The sequence below is a fragment of the Malania oleifera genome, chromosome 4 (genome assembly GCF_029873635.1).
Source record: "Malania oleifera isolate guangnan ecotype guangnan chromosome 4, ASM2987363v1, whole genome shotgun sequence".
Taxonomy (NCBI): domain Eukaryota; kingdom Viridiplantae; phylum Streptophyta; class Magnoliopsida; order Santalales; family Ximeniaceae; genus Malania; species Malania oleifera.
The window spans coordinates 59,680,781-59,700,230 of record NC_080420.1 but is presented as its reverse complement, the minus strand read 5'-3'; the positions used below and the strand labels follow the sequence as shown (position 1 = coordinate 59,700,230).

The window sequence follows — 19,450 nt, the reverse complement described above, 5'->3', positions numbered from 1 at the left end:
GCATGGTGACCTTGAGGAGGAGGTTTATATGGAGCATCCACTTGGGTTTGTAGCTCAAGGGGAGTCAGGCTTAGTGTGTTGGCTTAAAAAGGCTTTATATGATTTAAAATAGTCTCCCAGAGCATGGTTTGGTTGTTTCAGTGCTGTAGTACTTGAGTTTGGTCTTCAACGGTGTGCTGTGGATCATTCCGTGTTTTATCTTCATACTTCATTGGGTAGGATCCTTCTTGTAGTTTATGTGGTTGATATTGTTATTACAAATGATGATGATAAAGGTATTCAGAGTATCAAACTTGTTCTATAGACTAAGTTTTAGACCAAAGATTTGGGACCGTTGAAATACTTCTTGGGTATAGAAGTATCGAGATCTCGTATCGGAATTGTTGTGTCACAAAGGAAGTATGTTCTTGATCTGTTAGATGAAATTGGCTTGTTAGGATCTAAACCGGTTGATACACCCATGGGTCCTAACAGCAAGTTAATGTCGGATATGGGTGATTTGATACCTAATCATGGACAATACCAGGGACTTGTTGGAAATTTGAATTATGTCACAGTTACTTGGCCGGTTACATCTTTTGCAACAAGTGTTGTGAGTCAATTTCTAGACTCTCCGAGGACAAGTCATTGGAACACAGCAATTCACATCTTGAGATATCTCAAAGGTGCACCTGCGAGAGGTCTTTAATATTGTGATCAAGGTCACACTTATATCCATGGATATACAGATGCAGATTGGGCTGGATCACCTTTCGATCGGAGATCCACCACCGGCTATTGTATCTTGGTTGATGGTAATTTGGTTTCTTGGAAAAGTACGAAACGAACCGTGGTGGCAAGGTCAAGTGTTGAACTAGAATACACTACCTGTGAACTTGTCTGGTTGAAGAACCTTTGGGAAGAATTGGGTTTTTTGTATTCTCAATCTATGAAGTTGATGTGTGATAATCAAGCTGCTCTTCATATTGCCTCCAATCCGGTCTTTCTTGAGCGGATGAAGCACATTGAAGTTGATTGCCACTTTGTTTGGGAGAAACTTGTGCAGAAGCTCATTACAACCGCTTATGTGAAGTCGGACATGCAACTTGCTGATTTGTTTACCAAAGCATTGGGGCGTGCTCGTGTTAGATTCATTTGTAACAAGCTAGGAGCTTATGACATTTATGCTCCAGCTGGAGGGGGAGTGTTAGAGGTTATATATGTCTTTTAGTATTATTATTATTGAGTGTGTTAGTATGTTAATTAGTGAGAGTTAGTGGGGGTATTATTATCATTAGAATGTATTTAAATTTGTATTATAAATAGAGGGAGAGACCTATCTTCAAGTTAAGTCATTCATTTTTAATCAAATCTTAATAGGATCTATAGTAAACAACCTTACCTTGCATTTTTTCAAGAGGTTGTTTCCATGCCTTGAACCCGTAACCTACAAATCACACGGCAACAACTTTACCATTGCACCAAGGCTCCCCTCCGGTTACAACATTACAAAGTTCAAATTGTTTTCATGATCTAGGATGCAATTGTTGATTATTTTGGAAAGGTTGGGGTTGAAGAATTTCATAGATCAACTTATATTAGGACATTCCTTTCATATATACACATGGTTAGAATTTTGTACCAAAATTTAATGGGAGATTCACACCCAAAATGTGCCAGCCTCAACTAAAATGCGTAAAAATTGCACCTTTTTTACATATGCATAAGTCTTAGTGTATAATGCATTGATTATTTTGGAGTTGGCAAGCCTTGAGGTGTTAAGGGCATGCCTCGTCTTGAGGCGATCCTTGATTGAGCCCTTTAAAACACTGATTTTGTCCCATAAAATAACTTTGGATTATCTAATCAGAAGCTAAGAATAAAATTTCTGTCACTATATTTTATGCATTTCTTTTTGGCAAGATTTATAGGCCAAAGCTTGGGATTTATAATCTAAATGGTTGCGGATGTGAATTTCTTTTGAATTGATGATGGTTGATGAAGGATATCTCTCTCTCTCTCTCTCTGCACTAGCCTAGAAAAGACTGCATTGTAATTGTTTGCTTAATAAGGTTTCAATAACTATCTAGCTGCAGGAGTTAAAATTCTTCTAGATTAAGTTAGTCCTGACAGTTTTCAGGTTTGTATTGTAAAAGGCAGTCTGCTACTTGAATAATTTTGGGGAGGATTTCAAAGGTGGACTCTTTCACTTCCAGGATGGTGAACCTACAACTGTTGTGCCCATGGCTGGAGTAAGTGAGTAGTTTGATAAATATATTTGTCCTAAACTGGACAGAAATGAAATTTGAAAATATTAAAAAAAATTGTTTCCTTATTTTAATAGATTGATAATGCGTATCTTTAAATTTAAATGGAGGAGCAGACATATATATATATATATATATCCTTTCTGCAGATTTAATATAATATTTGATTTATGTTCTTCAGTTATGGTGTTTTATCAGGATGTTGTGTTGTATACAGCTGACAGCCGAAACATTCATTCTGTCGATGAGGTAATTTCCAAGCTGTAACTTTTTTCTTTTTGTAACTGTATATGTGTAATGACCTCACCTCTTGAAGTGGTGCATTCTCTCATTTTGGAATTCTAGTAGTGTGTTGGTTGGTTCATTAAATGTTTCATTGCATCCATAACTTGCCCTTCTGTCCTTCCACCTTTTAAGTTTAAACCTGGGGTTGTGGCTTCATATAGTGTTTGGGCAGTATGCTGACAATACCATCAAGTTTCTGTGTTACATTAATTAAATTAATATAGAGCATTGCTTGATTGAATGTGATGCACAGGGTGATAAGCCATTAATATTTGAATCACATAGATGATCGTGAAAACCACAATCAGGAATTGAGAGAACTGACTTACTGATTTATTGTTAGCTCTTTGGTTTTTGCAACTGCAGTTTTATACACGAACTGAATTAAATTTTTAAAAATGGGTAATATTACAGGTAATTATGTATATTCATCTCATTTGTTATCATGTCTCTTGGTGCTTTTAGTGACCTAACATCATGATTGGGGAATAAAGCATGGTGTCACGGACCGCCATTTTCAACCCAATTATTGGGCCGCGCGGCACTCATCGAGGCTCACCCTCGACAGAGTCAGCCAATAACACACATTCAAACCGGCTGTCATGAACACGTGAGAGGTTTCCGAAAGCCATCATAGGCATGAAATATCAGTTCCAACAATAATGAATTCATGAAGACAAGCGACCTTCATACTCAATGACATGTGGAACTAGTTGTTATATTCAATCACCAAGACAACCACACAAGCCATCATCCGAGTTATTCAACATCCAGTATAAAAATCCTTGGTGAGGGCAAGTGAAGACATCTCTCCTCCCCATTTAACCGAGGTCACACTATCAACCCCTAACATTCTCCCCCACTCACTCTATTGACGACCTCGTCGATATATTTGTAAAAAGACTCCCCACCCTTGTTGTTGATGACCTTCGTCATTGACTACATGTCTACTAGGTTATACCCTACATATTTTATCTTGACTCTGTACAACTCATCCACGGTATAAAAGAAATACAACCACCGACTTGTAAAGAAGTGAAAAGAGATACAACTCAAACCACTGTGCAAAGTAACTACTACAACTGACTGGTAAAGAACTGAAAAAGGATAGGACTCATTGATTGTGTAATATAACTACGACAACAAACAGTTAAGGATCTAAAAAAGGATACGACTCATCAACTATGTGAGGTACTTACGACTACCGACTAGTAAAGAAATAAAAAGGGTATACGACTCATCCATTCCAGTTGGTTGTCTTTTGGGTGTTGAAATCTACCGAATCTCACATAAAATCATCGTTCAAGTCATCAGAGGCTTGCAATTATCTATATTAATTTGGTCAGAGCGTGCAACGTTCACCTTGCCTACCTTTTTTGTGCATATGGCATGTCACCCTGCCTACTCTCCTAGGTACTTGGCAGGAACCATTATCCTATCTCTGCCATACCAACCCAAGCATGCATCATTTACCCTGCCAACCTTTTTGCGCTGGGTGTGACACCCTACCTACTTTATGGGGCGCTTGGTGTGAACCATTACCCTCTACAGAGTGTGCAGCATTCACATTGCCTTCCCTTTTGCACTTTTGGGTGGCACCTTGCCTACTTTCCTGCGTGCTTGGTGTGAACCATTACCTTCTCTCTATAGTCTTACTGGAGGTCCTTTGCTCACTTACCCATCAAATTGTAATGGATTCTCTTCCCATACTCTGTACACGCAATATAGCAATGATCTCAATTAACTTTCATAGGGCGACCTCAATCTCTATTGGCACAAACCCATGGGATTCTAGATTGCATTCGACCTCGATGTCTTTCAACCTATTCAAGGCTTTTGACAGCTCAATATTCTCAGACAGACCTCAGGCTCTATTGGTCTATTTCTCGCAGGGAGGCCTCAAGCTCTATTGGCTCTACCCTTTGGGACTACAGATGGCATCATGCCGGCGATATAATTCAGCCTATTCAAGGCGACAACTCAATACTCTTTGGCAGACCTCAAGCTCTATTGGTCTACTTCCCGTAGGGAGGCCTCAATCTCTATTGGCACTACCCCTTTGGGACAATGAATCGCATCACGCCCTCGATATGTTTCAGCCTACTCAAGGCTTCCAATAACTCAATATTCTCTGGCAGACCTCAAGCTCTATTGGTCTGCTTCCCTTAGGGAGGCCTCAAGCTCTATTGGCATTACCCCCAGGGATTATGTATGTCATCGCACCCTCGCTAAGTTTCCCATTGCCCAATCCTCCTTCGAATACCGCAAGCTCCGTTTGTCTTTCTCCTTCATGAGATGGGAGATGGCATCATGCCCTCAATGTATTTCAACCTATTCTCGAGGCTTACAACAACTCCGTACTAGGGATTTTCATACATGAAGTGACTTATTCTAGTTCCACAATTGTATTTTCAAAATCAATTTTCTCTTGAGTCATCCCTTGCCTTACATGCCTCCACATTGTTCTGTTTTACAAAATTTTAAATTCTCATTTTCCAACTCACAGTGTTCACGCCCTCCGGGCTCACGCAAACCATGCTCTAATACCAATTGTCACGGACCGCCAATTTCAACCCAATTAACAGGCCACGCGACACTCATCGAGGCTCACCCTCGACAGAGTCGGCCAATAACACACATTCAATCCAGCTATTATGAACACGCGAGAGGTTTCTGAAAACCATCATAAGCCTGAAATATCAGTTCCAACAATAATAAATTCATGAAGACAAGCGACCTTCATACTCAATGACATGTGGAACTAGTTGTTATATTCAATCACCAAGACAACCACACAAGCCATCATCCGAGTTATTCAACATCCAGTATACAAATCCCTGCTAAGGGCAAGTGAAGACATCTCTCCTCCCCATTTAATCGAGGTCACACTATCAACCCCTAACACATCAAAACAATAATATGCTTGAAAGACTTGAATCATTGTCCTGAGATATTCATTTTGTCCTTCTGATAGCCCCTCCTAGAATTGTTACCTACTTTGAAAGTAATGAAGTGATTGGTGGTATAAATTTCAGGTGTCATGTACCCACAGGTTGCCCCTTCAAATATTACATTGTTATTTAAACTGGGTGTTATTTGAGAGGGATTCTATTACTATTTATTGTGGTTAAACTTTAAGTTGCCTCTCCCATTATAGAAGATGAGAAGTTCCAATCACAGGGAAAGTGGATATATGTGTGTGTGTTTATGCGTGTAGATGTAATGAAGCATCTTTCAACTACTTTTGACAGGAAAAAAACAACTTATTGGGGTTGGGAGATGGGGAGATAGGATGTAGAAAATCTAATTAGCTATTCCTTGTGCAAGTCAAAGTTTAGGGGCTGTTTGATATCATTATTAAAAATTATGAAAATGCAAACCAGAAGCAAAAATAAAACCAATAACAAAAACAAAAAAGCCAAGAACTGGCATATTTGGTGACTAAAACAAATTAAAAACCTTATTGAACAAATGCTCATTTTTGACCTTGAATCAAGTAACTACTACAAATGATGATAAAATGATAAATACATAAGAATAAAAATTAATAATAATTTAGTAAAAAATATACATTATTATAATTATCTTGCTTAATTAATTTTTAATAGAAAAAGAAGAGATATTTCATTAAAGAGGAATGACCGTATAAAAAGGAGAATAAGACATTCTCCTAAAAAGGAAACTGACAGAGACTAGAAAACAATCAAAATAAAACTGGTTTCCAACTCAATGTAGATCCAGAAAGGGTATCCCTTTAAAACAGCCTGCTGCGGAAGTCCATCAAGAAGGTACCAAATCCTTGCTGATAGCAAAGAACCAGAATTCTTTGTTTCTGAGAAAATACAAGCATTCTTTCCAGCCAAATTCCCCATAATATGGCAAATATCCCACAAGTCTACAAAATCAAAGCATCTCCATTCTTCCCGAATCCTTTGATGAGATGTGTAATAATTCCCCCACTGAACTTTGATGCATGCAATTCTCCCCCAAAATACCAAATAACTTATTCCAAATCCCCACCAAGAGATAGAGCAATGGAAAAATAGACTTAAAGGAGATTCAGTGCTTTCAAAACTCAAGAAACCATCATATGGAGATAACACCTTCAATGGCTTCCTACATTGCAACGGATTGTTGGTCTTAACTCTATTATGGACCACCAATTAAGAGCGTTAATCTTAGAGGGATTTTGGCTTTCCAAATAAAATAATTGTAGGTAAAAGACTTAAAGGTTCTGGCCAAATGCTTAAAGAAAGATTTAGAAGAATAGTGATGCAGGGGCAGCATCAAGGTTCTGCAGCCATGGAGACATTAGAAGAGAGGAAGGAAGGGGAAGGGAGTAGAGAGGAGATACCGGGGGGAAAAATCTTGTTCAATTCAATTCAAATTCATCAACAACTGCCTACATCATGGCTTACACACACTATTTTTAAAAGAAAGCCTCTAAACATATGAAATTACACACATACCCCTAAAACTACATTACATCACAAACGTACCCCTAGAATACACAATTACTACAAACAAGGCCCCAACATAAAAAATCCTAATACAAGCAACTACACACATATACTTAAACAACTTAATAACTAAACACATTTGGGTTTCAGACCCAGTAAACCATTCACCCTATTCTTTGACGTAGGCCTCCTAATTGGGTTTAAATGACCCATCCAAATAGCCGCTTCTCGTCCTACATCAATTCCTTCCTTCCGGAAAGAACTTGACTCTGTCGAGTGGGAAAAGTACCAAGGAGTTCATCACCATGAATAGAGTCATCTAGTTTCATAAGAAAGGAACCAGCAGTACGCTTCAACTTGGTGAGTGGAAGAATTTGTGATGACATCAACTTATACTTCTTTTTGTAAATGGAGACAGAATGAGAATTATCATATCCATCATGCTTCACCTTCCTATCAAATAACCACGGTTGACCCAAAAGAATGTGACAAATTTTGAGAGGAAGGGTATCACAGTGCACTCTCTCCATGGTGGAACCAATCTTGAAGGTAACTAGGTAAGTAAGCAGTGATCATGGACCTTCAAGTTGGTATTAGTCACCCAAGCAATTTTGTATGGTTCAGGATGAGGCTCAACTTCCAAATTTAACTTCTTCACAGCTTCTTCAGAAACTACATTTGTGCAACTACTAGGATCAATAACCAAAGTACAAAGTTGTTTTTGGCATATTGAGTTTGAAAGATGTTGGTCCGCCTCCAATCCTTTGTCTCTTTAACCCTGTGGGAAGAGAGCTTATGTCAAAGCACTAAACAAGTTCTCAAATTGCCATCATCATCTAAGTCACTTGGAATTTCTGTTTCAGCTTCAACTACTTGAGTTTCATTATCATCTTCTTCTTCCTTTTCTGCAACAGCCATGAATTGGTTTGGACATTGTGCAGCTCGATGTCCAAAACATTGACATTTAAAGCATTTGAGTGATGGTTGGCTCTTAGAAGTTGTTCCAGAATGCTCATGAGTCTTCCATAGAGTTATAAGTCTGAACACCTTTATTTAATTTCTCAATTATCTTCTCTCGTACCACTCCACTAGTACTCTTCTCAAACCAAAGGGCTGATGTAGCTCTAGAAGGATTGCGTTGCATGTCCTCCTCAATCCGAGTGTCAACCTGTGCTGCATCCCCAACTGTGATGAGAACATGCAGCAAGTTTGGAGGCAATAGCTGGCTTCAAACCCTTTTCTGTACAAAGCTATCATAACATCCTCTTTCTATTCTATAGCAGCACGGGTAGCCAAATGATAGATTCTACTAGTGTACTCCATCATTGGCTTTTCTTCTTGCTTCAAATCTAAGATCTGGAGATGAACACGCTGCTGATAATTGAGAATTGCTCCTGCATGGCTCGCTTCATCTCATCCCACATTGTAATCTCACCAAATCTCCTCTTTTAAAGATTTCCCTTCGCTTAATCCACCAATTTCTAGCAGTTCCCTTCAATTTCTGGCCTCATTCATGTTATGCCATCGGAAATAGTACTCCAAAGAATACATCCAATCATCAAATTTATCAGGAGAACCATCATCATTAAAAGCTGAGACATCTAATTTAATTCCCTTACTCATGATTGTTTCGGCCTTCACACAACTCAAAGGCACTAGGGACAGCAGCTATTCCACCATCTTGTTTGGTAGGAAATTCCATGGGTCTTTTACCTAAGGCTGCAACTTCAGTTAATCTATTCAAAGCACCAGTAATAGTCTCCAAAGCATTTTCCATATTTTGTACCCTACCAGATAACAATTCCACCTTTGCAGACAGTTCAACATTGGTCACCATGAAGCACTTACATGAAGCAAATCAAAAACTTCACTTTTAATTATTTCAGAATAATCTTCAGGTCACCTTTAATCTTGGGTATCACACAAAAATGAAACAAATTCCCTAGAAAAACTCACCAATAGCAGCAATAAAACCTGACTTTTGATGCTGGCAGCGACAATTTCTAGGGTTTTGTGCCAAATTATCGCGCTTGCTTTCACAATTTCAAGTTAGGAACCAAAATATTATGCTGCAAATGAAAATATCATGAGAAAACACCAATTTCTTGTGGCTGGGAACCAATTTCTAATGATTCGGGCAGCAGGTGGGAAGTCCGGTAGGATCCCACTCGCATTCACCAGCGCGTCGGGCGCGTGGGTCAATGGCAGGGACTTTCCGGCAATGATTTTTTTTTGCCTGAGTGGTAGATTGAAGGGTGGTGAGTCAATGGTGGTGGTGGTGTTTCAAAAGAACTCTGGAAATGGTGGATTTTGAAGTTGTCGGCGACTGGTGAAGTTTGGCTGGTGCATGGGGGTCCTCCAGTGGTCGGATGGTGATGAAATTTTGAGGGGAAGGGTTTTGTGGGGTTCTGTTTTTGGTGGTATGGGTGGTGTTGCAGGATGGTGGCTAGAAGGTGGTGTTTGAACTTTGAAGAAATGGGAAAACGGCTGGAATTTTCTGAAAAGTTCTGAAACTGCAGAATTGCTTTTCGATTTTTTTTTTTTAATATTGAAATTTCAGAATAGAAGAGTGAGGGAGAGTGAGTGGACTGAAATGGAAGAATGGAGATTGTAGTTGAGCTCTGATACCAAATGATGCAGGGGCAGCATCAAGGTTTTGCAGCCGTGGAGAAATTATAAGAGAGGAAGGAAGGGGAAGGGAGGAGATACCAGGGGGAAAGCTCACGTTGAATTCAATTCATATTCATCAACAACTGCCTACATGATGGCTTTCACACACTATTTACAAGAAGGCCTCTAAACGTATGAAATTACACATACAAATATACTCCTAGAATACACAATTACTACAAACAAGCCCCCAACATAAATCCTCCTAATACAAGCAACTACACACATATACTTAAACAATTGAATAACTAAGCACATTTGGGTTTCAAACCCAATAAACCATTCACCCTATTCGTTGACATAGGCCTACTAATTGGGTCGAAATAATTCATCCAAATAGCCGCTTCTCGTCCTACATCAAATAGACTCTTGAAGAATCCAAATTCCAAACCCGGCTATCTCTCTCGCTTGAGAGCTGACAATCCTCCAACAATGCCAACAAAGGAGAGTTCCTCCATGTTCCTATCATTTAGATGTGTACGAAAGTGAAAATACTACCCATTAGAAGAATGGAAGCAATGACCTTACAACGCAGCAACCAACAATGAAATATACAAAAAAACACAATCATGTAGGTTATATGAAAACAATAAAACAATGACATGAAGAATTACGTGGTTCGGCATTACCTACATTCATGGGAGCAAACAAGAGTGAATTTTTCACTATCTTGTGTCCAAAAACATAGAGTTACATCATACAACATGTATATATAACCCTCCCGGAGGTTTTCCCCCCGAAACCCAACCTATACAACTTCCCAATTCAAAATTTGAAAACCAGCGCTGAGTAACCGAGCAAAGCCGTCGACCGTTTTAGACATATCGTCGACGGTTTAAAGTCGAGACCAAACAGTCGATGTAATAGGACAAAATAGTCGACTTTTTCTCTGCACCTGGACAAAACTGTCAACGGTTTGGTCTTGCAAGCCAGTATCTCTGTTTTCTACCATGTTTTTGCTGTGTACATGCGTTCCACTCAACATATGAGCCACATATTACACAAATCTCTACCTTGGCGAATATACACTCCTTAGGAGACAACTAAAAACATAATCCGCTGCTCCACCTAGGATAATAGGTTGGGACCACCTCCCTTCTAGTAACTGGAGACATAAACCAAGTTCAAGAGATGCTTGAACTTGTTTGTGGCAGCTTCGACTACTACCATATATCCCGACTCAGTTGTAGACAGTGCAACCAAAGACTGTACCCTAGATTTCCAACAAATAGGCCTTCCACAACAGTAAACACATACCCTGTTGTAGACCTATTGTCATCCAAGTCCCCTGCATAGTTTACATTCACAAATCCCACAATTGACGGATCACTCTGTTGCCTGCTGAACATGATGCCATAGTCTGAAGTACCCACATTGACAGTTTGTGCGAGACTCGTTCTTGTACTAACCATAGCATATATCAAACACCCCATTGCACTAGCAAAGGGGACCTTTGACATGTTATGAATGTCATCATTTGTCCTTGGGCACTGAGCGGTAGACAATTTAAAATGATTCGACAACAGTGTACTAGTGACCGATTTTGCATTAACCATGCTAAACCTTTCCAACACCTTCTGCACAAGACCATCCTGAGATAATCACAATCTTCCTATAGTTCTATCTACAAAGCCACCCTGAGATAACCACAATCTCCTTGCAGCTCTGTCCCTGTGAATATCCAACTCAAGAATCTTCTTGGTTGTACCCAAAACCTTCATGTCAAATTCTTTTCTTAATAGAGTTTCCAACTGATTAACCTTAGTCAAAGTCTTCTCAGTAATTAACATGTCATTCACATAAAGCAACATAGAAATCACCCATTTGCATCTTATCGTCTTCCTCCCTTTTGGAAGCTCCACCAATTCACACATCTGACTATTATGCAATGACTCCATTTCCTTCACCATAGCACCCATCCATCTATTTTTCCCTTGACTGTGCACCGCCTCTTGAAAAGTAGTAGGAACTTTGCTACTGGTAATGAATGCATAAGACACCAAATCATCAAATTCATACCTGGGTGGTGGCCTGATAGTGCATCTGGACTCATTGTGATCCTGTTGGTCTCCCTAACTAAACTCCCTATATTATGGACAATGTCATCTCTGCGCTGAGTCTATAACTTCACCTGCATCACAATCTCATTTCTGCTGCAGTTTATACCATGATATTGCTGGTCTCCTGAGTTAGAACTCCCTGCATTATGAACAATATCATCTTTGCCCTGAGTCTCCAACTCCACCATCACATGCTCATTACTGCTGCAGTTTTCTGGCACCTATTTCTCTTCATCTACTTGAATACGTTGCACCATGACTTTCTCATAAAAAACTATGTTTCCATTGATCACCACCTTGTTTGCCATTGGATCCAACCTTTCTGATACCCCAGAAAGATGTACCGTCTAGACTTTATATCAAACTTAGATCTCACCTCACTAGAAATGTGCACGACTAGACATCCAAACACTTAGAGTAGTCTACCGCATTACCTGTCCACACCTCCCCTGCAACTTTCCCATCTAGTGATGCCCTTGGCGATTGGTTAATCGAGAAACATGCCATATTGACTCTACCAAAAAGTTTCTTGCAAGTCCTGCATTCAACTTGCCATGCTGCTCGCAAAACTCCTTGAACTGAATCAGCGTACTCAGTTCCAATTGTCTGACTTGAGGATCTTTCTCCCGGTCTGGTTTTCCACCTCAGCCACAAGTTAAACCTGACAAACATCTCTGACTTGTGCCACATGAAGTACACCAAGACCTTTCATGAGTAATCATTGATAAAACTCGCGAAGTGCATATGTCCACCCCGTAATGCTACTCTCATCGGTCCCCAAATATTTGAATGAATTTAGTCTAGAATACCCTTTGTCTTGTGTGTGGCTGTCTTGAACTGCACCCTGTTTTGTTTCCTAAGAAGACAATACTTGCAGAACATCTCACGCTCACCCCTATGCCCTCACCGCATATGCCACAAAACAGTATTATTAGACTCAGATCTGTAGTTGCAGCTCCACCTACACTTGTGGTACCTAGCAGTGCATAGATGTTTCCCGCTAATTTCTGCCCCTTCATCACCATTAAGACGCCTTTACAATCTAAAGTGCCCAATGAAATCACATTCTTCGGTAGATCTGGTACATGCCTTACATCACATAATGTTCTCACAATACCATTGTACATTTTAATTCTGATATTTACTATTCCAATAATTTTGCATGAAGCATCAGTTCCCATTAGAACAGAACTAGAATTTACTGACCTTTAAGTACCGAACCAATTTTTATTTGGTGTCATGTGATAAGAACATCCCGAATCTAGGATCCAAGAATTCGTGAGGCGATCTGAACTTGATGAAATAGAAAGTATTTCACCATCACTGCTCCCTGAGTCTCCTTCTTCCACTACATTTGCAGATTTTGACGAACTTTCTTGATTTTCTGCATTTCCCTTCTTCCACTCCGGACAATCCGGTTTTATGTGCCCAATTTTCTCACACATAAAATACCGTATGTCCTTCTTCTTCCTGGACTACGACCGAGACTTATTACTATTAGCTCCGCTCCGAAACTTGCTTTTCCCACGTTCTTGGTTACCTTTCACCACAATCCCTTTACCTTGTGAAATCTCATCATTGGCCTTCTTTCTTTGATGAAAACCCAGCAGAGCGCTTGTCATCTCTTCCAAATTCAAGGTTTCTTTTCCTTATGTCAGAGTAGTAACTAGATTTTCATACGTATGAGATGTTGGTAGGGAATTCAATAACATTAACGCCTTGTCTTCTTCCTCGAACTTCACATCAACCGCATTAAATCACTTTTAATCTGATTGAATACATTGATGTGTTGGTTTAACTCCGAACCCTTCGCATGTTAAGCCAATACAACTTCTTCTTAAGATACTTGTTCGTTAAAGACTTAGAAATATACTGACTTTCAAGTTTCTACCAAATAGCCGTAGGAGATTCCTCATACATGACGTGATATAGCACATCATCGGCCAGACAAAGCCTAGTCGCCATAGCCTTCGCTCCCAATTCCTTCTAACTTGTTTCATCTATGCCTTCTGGTTGACCTCCATATAATGCATTCACCATACCTTATTGCACTAACAGATCTTTAACCCTCCTCTACCATAATCCAAAATTTCCTGTTCCATCAAACTTAACAACATCGAACTTTGTAGAAGAAATTCTAGAAGCTATCATAACGTAATGCTTTGATACCAATTTGTTGTGCAAATGAATGTGCAGCAGAAACAAATGATCTTACAACACAACAACCAATAGTGAAATATACAGAAAAACACATTCACGTAGATTATATGAAAGCAATAAAGAATGACATGAAGAATTACGTTGTTCGGGAATGCCTATGTCCACGGGAGCAAACGACAGTGAATTTTCACTATCTTGTGTCAAAAAACATTGAGTTACATCATACAACATGTATATATAATCCTCTCAGAGGTTTTCCCCCTGAAACCCAACCTATACAACTTCTTAATTCAAAATTTGAATACCAGCACTGAGTAACCGAGCAAAACTATTGACGGTTTAAAGTTGAGACCAAATAGTCGATTTAACAGGACAAAACAGTCGATTGTTTCTCTCCACCTGGACAAAATCGTCGACGGTTTCTCTCCATCTTGACAAAATCGTCAACGGTTTGGTCCTGCAAACCAGAATCTTTGTTTTCTACCATGTTTTCTCTTTGTACATGCATTCCACTCAACATATGAGCCACATATTACAAAAACTTTATTATGCACTAAGGGGCATGGTTTTAAATAAAGGCTGCGACTGTTACGTAACGTTTTTTGGGTTACCGACCGTTACACACCATGAAATCGGTGGGAAGAAAAATCACAGCCGTAGCGGCCGTTACGAACTGCGACCGTTATGTAAAGGCCGCTACGACCATTACGTAACCGCTACAGGACTGTTACACCAAAAAATTATTTTATTTTTTACCTTTTCTTCTCACTTTTTCCCTCTCTTTCATATATCATTCTCAATATACCTAGTGGCAAGAGGGGGAAAAGATTATAATGAGGATGACAATGATACAAAATTTACCATTTCTTTAAATACTAACAATTGATGCATTAATTAACAATTTGAAAATACTAACTTGTTAGGAAAATATTTTATTTTGGTAATATTAGTAATGTGATATTTATGTTCTATATTTTTCAACTTCAACCTTCTCTCTTTTCTGGTTATTTTATATTTGTATTATTCATATGTCTTATGTGTCTAATAGATTAATGGAGTATATAATTTATTTATTTTTATTAATTAATTTAGCACACATAAGAATTTATCACAGATAAGAACAATGAGAAGCATAAATACGCACACACGTAATTTTTTTATCAATGGACAATGAGAAGTATAAATACGCGCACATGTAATTTTTCTATCAATGGTGGTTTAAAACAAATGTAGACTTGTTGCCCTTACCATTATAACTTAGTTACACGAACTAAAGGATCCAAAATACACTAAAATTCTTTCTAAGAAGGGCTAAAAACTTAGAACATGCAAGTACGCAAATATGCACAAGGTTGTGTGTACGTAAAAAAATTCACGGTTGTTACACCCGCTTCCCGTTATGTAACATTCGCTACTCCCGCTCCTTGTTACATCCATTACTGTTATGTTACGCTCCCCGCTGCCGCGATTTAAAACCATGCTAAGGAGAGGCTATATAAACAAGGAAAATAAATGAAAAGTGCATGATTCCCCACCCAAGCGTCTTTCTAAAAATGGATCCAAGATTCATTGTCGACAACATATTTAATATAAGCAATAAACAAGAATAGATCTGAACAATACATTTCCAAGGACTCTCCATTGAACATTTTAGACCAAGAGTAGTATCCCAGTCATTTGAAAGCAAACCAAATTTACTTTTCATAAATTCATGCCAAAAGGATTTCTCCTTAAAGGGAAACCACCACAGCCATTTCCCAGTAAGGCTGTGTTTTTAGACACCAATTTTCCCAGACAAAACGTACCCCCTCTACCTTAGATGTACAGTCTCCCTACTAACTAGATGATCCCTTTTCTAAAAGAACGAACTTAATTATTATTCTCAAAACTCACTTTTTAATGCCGTAAGACATCATATTATACATGACAATTGAAAAATAATAATTATATTTTTTGAATAATTGATATTTTTTATATGGATATTTTAAAATTTTACAAGTTTTATAGATATTTTTTTATTTTAATTATATTTTAAATGCTCATGGTAATTTTGTTTTAGTTTAATTTTAAAAATTGTATATAAAATGAATGATTTAATGCACCAAGGATAAGTCCAGATATTAAGCTACTGTGGCCATATGTTGCCAGTGCCAAAACAGAAATTCACAACATGTTGCCAATGCCAATGACAAAACCATAAAATCTAATTTTCAATTTTTATGGAAGCAACTGAGAATTGACAACATAAACAGAAACATAAACATTTACATGTCATAATTTGAGCAATGAAAATAGAACATAAATTATACAAAACAGTCCTTTAATTTTCTTTGCTGGTTTTCTCCTATTTGTTTTCCCGGCCATCTGCAGTTTTTTTTTTTTTTTTTTACATGATAAAGCTGTCCCTTTTGTTAAAGTGGCTTAAGGTATTTATGCTTTCATTTTTTTTGTACGTGGGGAGTTTTTTCTCTTTCCAAGATAGTCTTCCCTCTCTGACCTCCTCTTTCTCCACTTATATCTTTCCTTAAACCCTAATCTTATTATTCTTCAGCTAATCAACTTAGATCTCCCAGATAGCTAAAAGGGTATCAGAGAAATAAAGTCTTCCAAATCAGGTTGTTCTGCTTTCTTTCTAGTCTCTTTTGTTCTCCTCTTCCTTTTTATGTTCTGAAAATAGTTTGTCATCGTTTCTCCGCACCATACAGTCATATGCATCCTTGAATGCATTGTACGTTTGTCGCAGAATCATGCCATGAAGATTGCCCTTCTTTATCGCTAGAACTCTTTGATTGCTGTCTGCAAGCCCCTGCTTCTGGTGTGCTGTGCTGCACCTCTGTTTTTGGTGCTGGCTGTGATTGTGGTTATTCTTTTTGGAGTTCTAGCATGTTTTCTTCAAGCCTGTGATCTCTCCCAAGCTGTCGTAGCTGCTGGTGTGTGATAGATGCAGTTTGTTGTTGTCTTGCTCATTTCTTGTGTCCTGGGATGTCTGCAACTTTCCCAAAAGTTCAATGTGCATTGTTTCAAGCCTGCAAGTTCTCTTTGGCTTCTTAATTGCTCACTTTTGATGATTCCAGCTATTTCTTGTGATCTCCTCATGCGTTGCTTTTTCCAACATTGCTTTAGCCGCTGTCCTGTGCTGGTTTGCTTGTTACTGTTCTGTTTTCTGTTACTTTTCTTGTCTGACCTGTGCTAATTCTACTTGGCTGGTATTTATTTATTTATTTTTTTTTCAGTTAGTTTACCATTTGGAAATAGTGGATTATGGGTGGTTTATGTTGTTTTGAGGGCTGTTCCTAAGGCTTCCACAGAAAATATCTACTTGCAATGTAAAATAGGAACACCACAGCCATTAAGATGTCTGAATCTTACAGTTATTCATTATGGCCTTAAGCAGTTAAGATGTGCCCCAATGCAAGAGACAAGTCTAAATATTTATTTCACTTTCTGCCATAATATTATGATGAAGCAACATCTGTGGTTGTGGAATAGCATGGAACCAGGTTTGCTGCCAATGTGATGTTTCACAGGACTGCCAATGCTGCTGGGAATGATTTTTGTGAGAATTTATCGCAAGGTAAGAATCCAAACTGTATATTTGGTTGGTATGAGAAGTTCTCCAAGTTTGACCATTAGTGAGTACTGTAGTACTTTGAAGGGTACGTGGAAGGAATTAAAACCAACCAATAAGTACCTGTCAAAATGATTTGGAAGCAATGAGTAGAATTCTCAGCTATCTTGAATACTGGACTAAAAATTAATCTGTGATCAGATTCTTGCTGCCATGCCCTCTATGCATGAAGCTTTTGCTGGAATCTAACAGATTATTAAAGATGAGTTCTTATCTTTTTCAAGCTCCTTTCAAAGAGATTTGATGGTTGAGGCTACTTCTAATTGTGGCTAAGGTAGCTTTTGAGGGAAAGGATGAGGCTTGGAGTGAGGTCATGGAAGAGGTTGTGGTTGATGCAGTGCTGCTGCATCATTAAACCATAGTTAATATTGTTGGTTGTTATTATACTTATTATTGTTATCTAGGTGTCATTATTGTGGTCCAGTCAAGCGTGCCATTTAATAGTGAGGAAAGTTCTCTCTTTATGCAGCTTAGTGTGTTTGTGAGTACTATTGAGCCCAAAGACGATATAGGTGTTATGGTCCTCATACTTGCTGAAACTATGTCAGTGCTGATGTGAGGGTGCACCTTATTTCTCTAGTTTTGGGTTTTTGTTTTTTTTTTAATAAAGATTAATCTGTTCTCAATCCATCATCCTGTAGTCGTTCTTGTGTCAGTCACCCTGTTCATTCCCTCTTTCCTCTATAAGAAAAGTGTGGATTCCTATGTGAAATTTTGTAGGGATACTGGACCTGATTTTGAAGACAAGTGGTGACATAGAAAGTTGGTTAGCAAGCTCATTTCCTTGATTGTCGCTAGACATGACATCATTTGCGAGTGATTTGTCAGTTTATGGAGAATATCCCAAGCAGATAATGGGATGCTGTTTGTAAGATCCTTAGGTATCTTGAGAGCACTCTTGGAAAAGATTTGGTATACAAGTGTAATAGAAACTTTAATTTTGTTGTTGTCTTCTCTTTGGTGTGTGGGTAATGGAAACTTCTAGGGAATGTGCTCTTCAGATATTCAGTGTGATTGACATTCTTTGTTGACTTATTAGGGCATGCTGATTTTCCTGTATTGTTTTCTGTGTTCATTTTTTATTTCTTGTTTTCTGTGGGGTACCCTATATTTTTTAAGAGATGTCTATTCTCTTGATTGTACATTCTTAATCTGTCAATGAATTTCTTTTTCTATATAAAAAGAAAAACCTGATGCAGTAAGAAACATAATATAATAGCAAGATCTAGTGCTGAAGCATGTATGGTGCATATGACTAGTGAGGCTGCATGTTTGAAATCTCTCATGTCGGAGATGATTTTCTTGATAACAAAACCTATGAATATGTATCTACATGGCCAGCAATCATGTGTTTTAGGTGAGTACAAAGCCATTGCAGCTGACTGTCACTCATAGTTGTTCAAATCTTATGATTCAATTCGATTATTATGATTTGCATTAATTACACACCAAATTGGTTCAAATATTACTAGCGAGTCTAAAAACAATTGAAAACTGTTGCTGAATCTACCAATTCACTTCGTAAATCTTACAAATCAATCTAAATCTATTAATTCACATGATCCTACAGACTTGACCAGTTCAAAACCCCAAAAACAGAATTTTTTTATTGATTTTATTTTTTACATGACTACCTTTCATTCCTTGTCTACATTAGTCCTGTGCTACAAAAGAGGAGAAAATAGAACTATAAGTCTTATGTTGCTTTCATAAAACCGTTCTTCACTCTTTGTGGTGAATAGTCTTCTGCCATTGAGAAGGGGCAGAACACTCATTGGCTAAGGTTGTTCTCATGTTTCGTTGTCTTTAAGATTCAAGAGTTGGTTTTCTTAGTAGTTTTAATAATTATGATCATTTTTTAAGGTTAATTATTATTATATTTTTTTAATTCGAGATAAAATATGCATGAAATATTATTTTTTTAGTTGTTGATGAAGTAAT

The 19,450-nt window shown here is 38.2% G+C and overlaps 1 protein-coding gene across 2 annotated transcripts in view; it reads left to right on the top strand.

Moving 5' to 3' along the window:
• Positions 1-19,450, top strand: part of LOC131154356 (uncharacterized) — a 37,731-nt gene that overhangs the window by 13,372 nt on the left and 4,909 nt on the right. The window contains exons 5-7 of one of the 2 annotated variants that reach the window (XM_058107070.1): positions 2,136-2,231; positions 2,445-2,495; positions 17,371-17,455. In XM_058107070.1, coding sequence (XP_057963053.1) covers positions 2,136-2,231; positions 2,445-2,495; positions 17,371-17,455 — 232 coding nt within the window. The remainder of the gene's footprint in view (positions 1-2,135; positions 2,232-2,444; positions 2,496-17,370; positions 17,456-19,450) is intronic. The other variant, XM_058107069.1, reaches the window with a different exon arrangement.